The sequence below is a fragment of the Chrysemys picta genome, chromosome 3 (genome assembly GCF_011386835.1).
Source record: "Chrysemys picta bellii isolate R12L10 chromosome 3, ASM1138683v2, whole genome shotgun sequence".
In the NCBI taxonomy this organism is placed as follows: domain Eukaryota; kingdom Metazoa; phylum Chordata; order Testudines; family Emydidae; genus Chrysemys; species Chrysemys picta.
The window spans coordinates 167,102,449-167,114,818 of NC_088793.1; the positions used below are offsets into that span (position 1 = coordinate 167,102,449).

A 12,370-nucleotide genomic window follows, 5' to 3' on the forward strand; every position below is an offset into this window, starting at 1 on the left:
AGTTTTTAGAATTTTTTTAAAAATCTGCTTAGATTTTAAGACTACTTAAAATATCACTAATCTTTCTCTACTCTCACCCTCCCAGGGAAAAGCTCACCGTGACCAGCAGCTTGTGCTCCTAAAGGAGCATCTAGACAAACATTACAGGAGCCGTGACCGGAAATGGATTGTACTGTTTCCAGAGGGCGGCTTTCTTAGAAAAAGGAGGGAAACAAGCCAGGCATTTGCTAAGAAAAACAATTTGCCATTTCTTACATATGTCACCCTGCCAAGACTGGGAGCAACACAAGTTATTCTGAAATCACTTGTAGCTCAGCAAGAAAATGGAACCCCCGCAGGTGGAGATGCGATGGTAGCAGGTAGGAATTGTTGTTATGAAATCTCCAAATAGCTAATGTTCAACGTGAATACATAGTTATTAATTAAAACTTCATGATGCTTTGAGTTCTTTTAGAGGTCTTTTCCAGCCAGATCACTACCTGAATGTGTGAAATCTTGTTCAAAATATGCTGAAATTCTAATCATTGTAAGCATTGGTTGACCATATTATTTTTTAAAATTTCTTAGTATTTGCACTTTCGTTTCAGTCCTTTGTTTCTGGAACTTGAAAGATATTTTTGGTTGTATTCTCAAACTTTCTGTTCTATTTAGATTTTTATACTCTGCACCCATCATAGTGGTATTTGAGTGCCCAGCCTGATGTATGGAGATTCACTCCACTAATTCCTTACTCACAGATGAAACTATATAGTCTGCTGGTTTGGAACGTGTGTCATAGATAACAGTACATAACATCTTTGGTATGTTGTATGCAAGTGGCTAATTTAAAATATTGTTAAGTAGGGAGTTTACAAAGGGCTTTAACAGATTGAAGAACCAAGATGCAGCAGCTGACACTCAGTGTTCATGATGGAAGCCCGCTCAATATAGCAATCAGGAGGTGACTGGGAATCAGGACTTCTCTTTATAGTCATGGTTTTCTCTTCATATATAACTTTAAGTAGGATAATAGCACTTTTGCAGCAAAATTGCTTCAAATCCTTCCATAGTGAACAAATTAATCATACATGTTGAACTCTCATACCAAGTATCAGACTATTCTAGAATCACCTAGCTGCTTTTAATTTTCATAGAGAGTACCTAGAGGTGATTATAGGGGGAGGCAGTACTCTGCGGACACTTAGATATAGGATCCATAAACATCACACTTTTACTGTTAACATTTATCACAAAAATGGCATCTTCCTTATCTCTAGAAAGAGAAAACTAGATAAGAGAGACACTCCTATAAATGGCTGTGTTTTGAATAGCCATTAACAACCATCTTCTAATAAGAGAGACCTTCTAGGTTGAAATAATCTTTCTGCCTTAAGATTCCTCTTCTGATACCATTTATTTCCTCTCTCTGCTGTATTCAGAAACTTGAATGCAGAGTTTTTGTTCCAGACTACATGGATCTGACCCTTATAAATCCGACTGCTTCATTGGGTCCCTCCATTAATAACTGATTTTTTGGAGTAGTTTCCTCCTTTCAGCTTTGTGTTGGGGAACTGAGTAATAGAAAAAGTAATCTCTCTTTTCCCCACCCCTCTTATATAAAAGATCTCAAACACCTTTCTCCCTCCCTCCACTGGGTTGCCTTTTAAGAGTGTCTTTTTTTCCTCCTGTCTTTGATAATACCACAGATGTCATACTTGCAATTTCCCCCATTCCGATGGGGAGCTGCATTATGGGGAATTTTATTGCAAAATGCAATGTATGCAGTCTATTTTTCCTTCATCAGTGTCTGTTCATGAGATAAGAATTTTCCTTTTCCCTCTGAAACTGTGCTTTCTTCTTCTCCAAGTATTCCCAGGAAATTTATATTCTTTTACTTTCCACTTTTCTCTCCTGGCTTTTATAACTTTTTATCGCAAACTTTATTATCTTATCATGTCATGTTTGTTTCATTTTGATCTTTTTCCAATGTTTCCTGCTTTACTCTACAGCTTTTACTGTATCCCATATACTTTTGTGATTAAACTTTTCATTTTGAGTCTTGAGATGTGAAGGGTTGTTTCATATCTGTTTTATTGTGGAGCAGTTCTAAGGAATCAATAATGCAGGTCTGTCGCATCTTACGCGCATTTAACATGCGCGATTTTAACTTTACGTGGTCGGCAAAAACAAAAAAAAAACAACAACAAAAGAGAAAAACAAAAGTTTTAATATTATACCTGTAGTGTGGGTGATTTCGCCCGCCATTGAACTCAATGGGGTTTTGGCTATACACGGTTTTCGCTTTACGCGCTAACCGTGGAACGGAACCCCCGCGTAAGATGAGACAGACCTGTACTTACTTACTTTTTTGTCCTGGAGTGTTTGCATTGGAGAGGGAATAATGTGACAGTGTAACTCAGGGCCCTAGCTATGGGGGTTGATAATTGTGGCTTTAAATCTGGTCACTTAAGTTTTATTTTTGCTTTTTGGCATTTTCAAAGAGTCAGTGGGTTTAGATCTATCTTGACTATAGTTATGGGATTTCCATCACTCATAGTAGAGGCAGTGATTTTTTTCATATCGAAACTAGTGTTATCTGTAACTGAACCTAAAGAATTATACACCATTACTAAATTTGAGAGTAGGGATTCATCCTTTCCTTTATAAAAACCTGGCACATCAGTGATTGATTCCCCCCCCCCCCCCAAAAAAAAAAAACCAGTGTGAGGATTTGTCTTAAATTATATATACAAAAGGATATTTTGAAATAGAAGACTGGGAGCAAACCCTATTAATGAAAGTAACCTTGCCTACCTAGGAAATGGGAAGAGATGGCCTACTGATAGGGGTTGATTTTTATTTTGGAGATAGCAGAAGTGTTCTGATTAAAATGAATTGCAAGTTGAGCTGTGTGAATTGCATCCCTTAATACTTGGCGTTCTTCTCTCCAGCTACATGCAAAATGGAGACAGAATCAATTCTCTGAGAAGATCTAAAGGAAAACCAATTTTTATTTAACAAATAATGTTATTGGGGGAAAGAGCATTCACCTATGCTAAACTTGCCTAAGAGAAATTACAAGTTTCCTCCCCTGCCCCAGGTGGCTGATGTTTTCTTCCCCACTCCTTGACCACAGACACGGTTATGAAAAGCAAAAATCCCATTATTGGTACATTTCCCCACCTCCTGCTATGCATCAAAATAAACAAGAAGATAAGATACCTTCAAGGCTCCCTTGTGCGATTAAATAATAATCATGAATGCAGAAAAACATTCTAATGTTGTCTTTAGAATCTAAGCTTTCTTTTAAGAAAAATGAGTTTATATCCATTTCCTTTGTTGAGAGCTATTTGAATAGGACAATGCTGTTGTCCTTTCTACCCTGCTTTTTAGAAAGGACTACTTAGTTTTGCTTCTGCTCTTGTGCGTTTGAACTCATTAGCTTCCCTAGAGACTTGCCAGATAATTCACTGCTCAGTCTAGCTTCTTATAAATTGTAATACAAGGTTAAAGATCTTACTAGGATTTTTGAATACGTTCATGTTTCTTACAGCCTTACAATCACATACATTACAACTAAAATAACGTATAACAGTGGACTGGAAATCACTTGTGCAGTAAGGGCAATACCACAAAAATGGATAAACTAGTAAATTTTCAGTGGCCATCATACTAACATATAGGGGCTAAGATCTTTTCACTCATGCTCTTTTTAAATTAAAAGCTTTGACTTTAAGTAAATATATCTATTTTATTATAGCTAGCTAATCCATAAAAGACAACACAACTTTTCATAGGTTTCATAAGAAGCAATAAAAACCTTCAGACAATTTTGAGCACAGCATAAATGATCAGCTGTTAATAAGTTTGAATCTGGTTACTAAAGGAAACAATTATATACATCAGCAAATGGTTGCCTTAATTAAAGTTCATCACTTGCAATTTCTGTAAAGTGCGTTTAATACACACTTCAGTTTGCAGGCAGGGTACTCTTACAAGTAGAATCACAAAACAGGAGCTTCAGTGCTAATATCATGGGACTCAGCTGAATTAAACTTCAGCAAGGCATGCATCTAGGGCTTTTGTGGGTTTTTCCAGACCTTTATGGTTGTGTGTGTGTCAGGTGAAAGCCTATTTCTAGTCTGATTTTGCAGCTCTTTGTAACTAAACAGGATTCATTGGGGGATAGTGACAGGTACTCCAGCTGGACTGTGAGGGTCGTCTTCTACCTCTGTTCTTGATGATAACAGTTAGTCTTCCTGTTTCATCAGGCACAGTGTCTCTGGTTGCTTCCTTCTTGGATCTGATCAGGAGTTTTCTCGGGAAGCTTCACTGTTGTTGGGAGTGTCTTTATTTTATGACCTTTCAGACTTGGAGATGGCTCCCCGATGCTGTAAAACTATTCATTAGCTTACTCCCTAAATAGTGAGTTCTGAGGTTAAAGTGCCAGTTGTTAGGGGAAGCATTGCAGATTCTCACTTCATTAGTTACCTGGTACTCTTTCCTCTGTTACTATAAGGTGGGTGCACAACTGGTTGGAAAACTACTCAGAGTAGTTTCCAGTGGTTCAGAGTCAAGCTGGAAGGGCATTTTGATTGGGGTCCCAGAGGAATCTGTACTGGGTCCTGTTCTATTTGATATCTTAATAAATGATTTGGAAAATGGCTTAGAGAGTACAGGTATAAAGCTTGTGAATGTTATCAAGCTGGGGGGGTGGGGAGGAGTCACAAGCGCTTTGGAGGACTCGATTAGAATTAAAAGTGATCTTGATAAATTGGAGAAATGGTCTGAAATAACTAGCTGAAGTTCAATAAGGACAAATGCAAAATACTATACTTAGGAAGGGCTTATTGATTTCACAAATACAAAATTGGAAATTTCTTCCTAGGAAGGAGTACTGCATAAAAAGGATCTGGGAGTTATAGTGGATCACAGACTAAATGAGTCAAACCATGTAATACCGTTGTCCCCCTTCCCCCACCCCAAAAAGTGTGGGTGGATGGAGGGGGGAACATATCATTCTGGGATGTATTAACACAGTGGGTCTCAAACTTTTTTACTGGCGACCCCTTTCACGTCGCAAGCCTCTGAGTGCGACCCCCACAATAAATTAAACACTTTTTTGAATATATTTAACACCATTATAAATGCTGGAGGCAAGCAGGGTTGGGGTGGAAGTTGACAGCTCGCAACCCTCCATGTATTAGCAGGAGTGTTGTAAACAAGACATAAGAAGTAATTCTTCCACTCTACTGCTCAGTGATGAGGCATCAACTAGAATATTGTGTCCAATTCTGGGCACCACAGTTTGGCAAAGATGTGGACAAATTGGGGAAAATTCAGTGGAGAGCAGCAAAAATGATTAAAGGTCTAGAAAACATGACCTGCAAGAAAAGACTGAAAAAATTGGGTTTGTTTAGTCTAGAGAAGACTGAGGGGGGGGGATATAACTCTCTCTTCAAGTACATAAATGGTTGTTATAAAAAGGAGGGTGATAAATTGTTCTCTTTATTGAAGACAGGACAAGAAATTGCAGCCAGGGAGATTTTAGGTCAGACCTTATGAAAAGCTTCCTAATTGTAAGGGTAGCTAAGCATTGGAACAAATTACCTAGTTTGGAAGTTAAGAATAGGTTAGACAAACATCTGTCAGGGATGGTCTAGATCAGCAGTTCTCAAACTGTGGGTTGCAACCCCATTTTTATGGGATCGCCAGGACTGGCCTAGATTTGCTGGGGCCTGGGGCCAAAGTCCGAACCCCACTTCAGCCCTGGGTGGCAGGGCTCAGGTTACAGCCCTTGAGCTTCAGCTTTGCCCCCTTCCACCCAGGGTGGTGGAGCTTTGGCTTTGGCCTCCTCACGGGGCTTAGGCAGGCTTAGGCTTCGGTCCCTGCTCCTGGGGTCATGTAGTAATTTTTGTTGTCAAAAAGGGGTTGTGGTGCAGTGAAGTTTGAGCACCCCATGTCTAGATAGTACTTAGTCCTTCCTTAATGCAGAGGACCGGACAAAATGAGCTATTGAGGTCCCTTCCAGTCCCACATTTCTAGGATTCTGTAGATTACTTTAATGAATGTAACATTGCCAACTAACTTATTATTTCAGTCTTTACTTTTCTGTCTTATCCATTGCTTACTCTGCTCTTAGATTTTTTCATAGACTGCTTAGTGCTAGTAATTGTTAAGCAGATAAGTTAATATTAAGGAAGGAGGAAGACTTTTTTGTTCTCAAACTTTTCTAGTTCTACAACAGAGTACTTATGTAAGCTTAAGTTTGTATTACACTTTTAATTAACATAAAACAAAGAATATAGAAAACCCTGTAAACAGGAACACTGATTTACCGCTCACTCTGAAATATCACTAATATTTAGGTCTGTTATCTGTCTCTTAGAGGAGGTCTCTGAAAACACTAAATGAACAGCTTTGTATTAGCAAATTTAACCCTTTCTGTTATTCCTACAAACATTCTTAATGGTTCAGCTAAACTGTACTTTACCTTTTATTTGGAACATAGGATTTGACATAACTACTCAAACTGCTGATCTGTCAAGTAAACATCTTGCCACTAGCAAGTACTAGACATTTAGGGGAACATGGACTGAAATATAATGCATATAGGGCCTGACATTCAGAGTTGTTGAGCACCGGCAGCTCCTATTGACTAATGGTTACTGCTCAGTGCTTCTGAAAATAAGGCAACCTGCCAATTATGTAATGTTCTGTTTGTGGAGTAGGATGCTTTGGGGGTGGGGGGGGGGCGCGTTAATCAGCCATCCAGGTATTCCCATATGCAGCAAATCACAGCCATAATTTCCCACTGCTGGGGAACTGGGTGGAGGTTAGGATGTGAAGTGGAGATTAAGATTTTCCTTCATCCTTCCCACTTTGCATCCCCATCCAAGTGTGCTAGCCACAGTGTGCTCTGTCTCTGTTATTCCTGCATGTGAAACTGGGGAGGTGTAGTGGGATGAAACTTGAACAAACGGGCTGGGCTGGTCCAGTGGCAACACATCTGAGTTCAGAACCAGACCTCTCCCTCATGCCTGCAAGGGCTTACTGTATGATCTAGTTAGTGTTCTCTCTTTTTCTAGGGGAAGATGTACATTGAATAGCCAACTCAGGACACTTGAGGGCTTAAATTTGCTCCTCTTGATGTTAATTAAAGTTTTGCAATTAACTTAATTGGAAAACCAAATCTGTCCCTTTAAGAGCAGCAACAATAGAGCTCCAGAAAGATGAATGTCAGAAGAAGGGGTGTGTGTCCTTTTTGGGGAGAAGAGCAGAGTAATAGGGAAAAACTAGTTGGAGGAATCCTTGAACAACATTCCTGCACCCTCTCACCTGCCTTTGGAAACTTTTTAAATAAAGGGCAGTAGGAGGCAAAGAATATTTTTTACATTGATTTCCTTATTTGTTGCAGAGTGAAGGAGAATAAGTGGCAGAGGAAAAGGATATGTGGAGAGAGGAAAAAACAAAAATAAAAAAGGGGCGGGGGGAGAACAGAAGCAGTATGTGAATTTCATATTTTAGTAGGTTATACATTAGGTATTTGTTTAAAAATAAAAAAGGAGAGAAAAGGGCTTATTTTATCTTTATGGAAAAAATATGTGGGTTAGGGTGAAATGTCCCCTAATCTACATCCGTATGAGGCTATTGTCTGGTTCACATTACTGTCTTCTAAATATCTGCCCCTTTGGGTTATCCTGTTAACTGGCAGGAGCTATAAGAATGGAGAATATTTAGTTAAAATAAGTGAATGTTTAACATTAAATTCTTAATGTGTTCTTGTAAATAAATATTCTTACAAGTAAACAAAAATAGCCTTTGCTTTCTTGTCTAGAGATCAGTGATCTTGTGTAATATTGAGGTTGCCGATCAAATCTAGAGGGAAAACTGACTTTCCAGTGACCTTGACCTTCAACTCCTAATGGAATTTCACCCATGTTAGGCTAGCTATTCATGCAGGGTCACCTGATAATATGACAACATAATAATGGCATAACTCAAAAATAGATAAGATATAAATAATTTACAGTCCAGTTGTTAAATAAGGAATTAGTCTCAACATTGTCTAGCTTTATTTAGTAGATTTTAGAAGAAATATTAAAAAAATAAAGATATATTAAGTAGTAATATAATCTGCTTGTGTGTACAGAGTAAATGTTCTCAGAAATTTTAATGAGTGGAGCACCAAGGAAGCTATCCAATCCTTAATGTATGTTGTACATAACTTACAATAAATTGATTAATTATGGAATTATTCAACAGCTGCCCCTGTGTCCCTGGCCAATAACTATCATGTAATTAGTCATGTGTTAGTGTACAGGAATATGCTGTAAACCTAATACATGTTAAATTATAAACTAACACTGCATGAGGCATGCAGGGAGCCTTGCCAGTTGTCTGGTGATTAAACAAGTGGGATTTTTGTGACACTTCGGGACAGGCAGACTGGCTACAGGAACACTAGGTTGAAAGAAAGATGGACAAACAGCACCAGCTGGTGCATTGTAGTATGATTTTTAGTTCAGGTACGGCCACAGAATTTGGCAGTTGAACCTGGCCCTGGTCCATTGAAAAGGGGGGTTATTTCCACTCAGCAAATGCAACCTCTTTTTTTTTTTTTTTTTTTTTTTTTTTAATGGCCCAGATTCAGATTGAAGGCAATGGATCCCATGGGACAATCTATAAACATGTTTCTAACATTAGAGAACCAGACCTGCCATAGCCGTATGGTGACAGTGCTTTAACATTGCCAGTTTAGACTAGCCCTAAAATATACACATTACTTACAATGAAAGTAGCTATTTCATACATTGCAGTGTTTTCTTCCTAATATATCTTTATTCCTTTCTTTCTATGAAGACTATGGACTTTGTAGTCACATTAATATTATAGACACTTGTTAGGAAATATTGTGCACTGTCTGATAAGTCCGCATATTGAGTCCCTTTTTATACAGTTAATCAGGTGAGAAACAAAATACTTTTAAAGAGAGTCTTCTGCACTAGCATACTTTATGTTTAAAGAACACAGCTGTTTGTTCTTTCTGGAAATATTTCTTTGGGATGAAATGTGACCTGATAAATTTTAGGCTCAAGATCAGAACACTCATAAGCTTTCCATAGTGAATGTATTTTTTTTTTTTTTTTTTTTTTTTTGGTATAAACTAACAAGGTTGGGGGAGACTAGTACACCATAATATGACAAAATGCTATTAAGAGACTAATTTTAAATGGAAACAAACTAGAAACTTCAAAACTGCATCAGTATCCTGGTTTCTACCAGGACAACAGGTGTTCCCTTTTGCCTCTCGCATTGTCTGATCATGTGCAGGCAACAAGTTGGTACTAACAGGCCACAGTTACCTAGTTTTTAAACTTTTTTCCCTATGCAGTTAAGATTTGGTAGTTCAGACAAGCTGGCCTTGGTTAACAAAGAATAGGCACAACATTCAGTATAATACATTAACAACCAACACTGAAGTAACACTTGGCTTTTAATTAAAATTAAAGCTTGACATGGTTTTGCCAAATCCAAAGGGCTGCCTTGCAGCAACATACTTTCTCTGTTTTCAAGGAAGCCATGCTTAACTACCTGGGCAGCAATCCAAGTGTCAGGTTTGTTGTTTTAAACTGCATGTGACTTTTCAAATGTTGCTATATCATCATGCACAAGTATCGGCCTAAAGTAAAGGGAAGCAGGTGTTCATTTAATACTGTAACAATGGAAAGAAGTTAGAGAGGTTACTGATCTGGCAAAGATCATGTAAAAGGAAGAGTCCAGGGAATTCTATTCTAATTAGTATCTACATGCTGTCTCCTAAATTTGTCACAGCTTGTCATATTTTGTAATTAAGAATCTCTCTAATAGATGTGGCCTAGTAAATGTAGTCCAGATCTGGAATAAAAGTAGCTAGCTCTATCCAAATTTTGCAGTAAAATTTCACAGACTGCTAAGCCTGTACATTAATTGGATAAATGAACCTACCTACATTGAGGAAAACATTACCTACTGCTGTGTATGCATTTGACAGTCACACCTAGACTCGGAAGGACCCCATTAAAAGGAATAAAGGAAGCGTACCAACCTGACAGTAATATTGCTCAGGTTTGTCTGACTCAAGATTTACTAAGGACTTGATCCTAAACCCACTGAAGTTAATGGGAGCTATTACACTGAGTGACTGCAATTAATTTTGGATGAGGCTCTAAGACAGAAGTGGATTTGTTAACATAGTAGACACTACCATCATTAACAAGTACAGTTTCCCTCTCTGTTGTACCTTTCTTGAATGTCTTCATGTCATTTCCGACTCAATATGGCTAAAACAGAGTTGATCTTTCCTCAGTCCTCTGCTCTGTCACTGTCCTTTCCCATCATTCAAGGTCACAATTATAGTGTCATCTTGCACTTTAATGATGGGCACTGTAAAAATTCTTAGATTACGTAAATAGATCTGACTCCTTTTTGCCCCCCCCCCTTTTTATACTTGCACCCAAGCAGTTACCAAAGTGTTCACTGCTTTCTCTACAGCATCTCTGAAATCTGTCCCTTCCTTTCAATCTTGATTGCTCATACTCTAGTTCACACCTGGTAATTTCCTGTCTTAAAACCTGCCCCCTTGTTGGCCTTCTCATGTTAAGGGATAAAGGTCACCTAAATTAAACCAAAACCTTACTGGAACTTTTAATGTAGTATGGCAGCCTTTTGAAAAGTCCGTTTTGTTTGTTTGTTTGTTTTTTTAATTCATGTTACTTTAATATAAAAGACTTGACAGTGTCAGTAAGAGGAAGCTCCCATATGCCTTCCCACCAGTATCTCTGGTAGAAAGGTTTCTGACCAGTCTTGGACAGGCAAATCTCTTGACAGGTAAATGTCAGTGATACTAAAAGCCCTATATTAGCTGAAACAGGTATGTTTGGCTTTTTTTGACCATGAAATGATCATTCCAAACCAGGCGCTGCTCTACATCTGTACATCTGGAATCCTTCCTGACTCCGGGGTGGGTAGAGATTGAGACATGGATTTCCACTCTTGAGAACATCATGGAAGATTTGTATCTTTGAGAAAAGAAAATAACTTACTTGCGCATCTTACCAGAAAACAAACCAAAATTACCACTCCTCACTGACCTCTCAGATTTTGGGAGGATTTTTCTTGATTTTTATAGTTCAAGTGATTATTATCGGGAGTTTGTCTCCCATTTGAATAACTCCTGTGGAGCCTGAGGACAGTGTAGTGTTGGAGAATAACAGAGTTTTTACTTTTTGTTTGGGTACAGCAAGTCAGATACTTTATTTTTTTTTGCTTAGAGGGAGACAGCTAAACAGGTTTTTTTACAGGTAAACAATTACAGCAAACCTTTATACCTTTCATTACAGACAATAATAAGCAACAGCTGCATTTTGTTTATACATAGGCCATTTTGATATTTTATTTTTCTTACTTGTTTTTGACCTTGAACGCAGATTAACTTTTTTTTTTATTTTTGGACCAAGCTGAATTTTAAATTAACCGGTTTTTTTTTTAATAGACAAATTGCTTTTATTGTGTGTTAGAGGCTTTTTGGTGATTAAAAGCTTCTTTGAGATGTATGATTTTATTTAGATTGAAGGTACCTTTTAGTGGGCATTGTTTAGATGAATTTTTATGCGTGTAATGATTTAAATTTTTTAAATACCTGCAGGTTTTAGGACCATCATGTACATACATGAAATAAGCTGGGATACCCTTAGGGGGTGAGAGGGAATTTTTAGACTGTTTTTTACCCATTTTTTAATTACACACACACAGGGAGGATGCCCTGTCCGCTTTAGCGGCACATAAACTGCAGGGTACTTACACAGGAGAGGCTAATGAGGATGGCCATGACCCTTTTACACCTTTTTTTAGCAAAGAGCGTTGGCTAGTTTTAGAGAGATGGCGCCGCTTTTGTTGCATTTAGTGAGATGATTAGACTGTTAGTGGCTTACACAGAGAGGAAAAGGGGAGGGAAGATGGATTTACACACTTTTAGACCCAGGTAGCCTTTTTGCCTGACGATGCCAGGCCGAGTTAGCCTACCGTGGGTTGGATTTTTTTAAAAGTTTTTTTTTTAGTTACCGGGCTTGCGTTAGGGTAGTTTTGGTTACGAGTCAAAAGACTTTGCAGAGTACTTTGGGCGTTTTTCGGTAACTTTTAATTTGCACTGGTGTACACACGCGCGCACACACACACCCACACCCCCCAAGGCCTTTATTTTCAGGTACTATTTTTAAGTACCACGATGCACTTACACTATGAGGCGGTAACAACCCCTTTTGAGGCGGTAACAACCCTTTAGCACCGGTGCATACCCATGCATTTTTTATATGCATATATGGGGGCGGCCAAACTAACAGGTTTCCAGAAC

At 38.3% G+C, this 12,370-nt stretch overlaps 1 protein-coding gene across 5 annotated transcripts in view; it reads left to right on the top strand.

The window, feature by feature from the left end:
* The window catches only part of LPGAT1 (lysophosphatidylglycerol acyltransferase 1), a 162,829-nt gene that overhangs the window by 66,483 nt on the left and 83,976 nt on the right, over nucleotides 1-12,370 (top strand). For all 5 annotated transcript variants that reach the window (XR_010600217.1, XM_042855116.2, XM_042855114.2 and 2 more), the window contains exon 6: nucleotides 86-359. Coding sequence is in view for 4 of the 5 variants with exons in the window: in XM_042855116.2 (XP_042711050.1) it covers nucleotides 86-359 (274 nt within the window). In the remaining variant the exon portion in view is untranslated. The remainder of the gene's footprint in view (nucleotides 1-85; nucleotides 360-12,370) is intronic.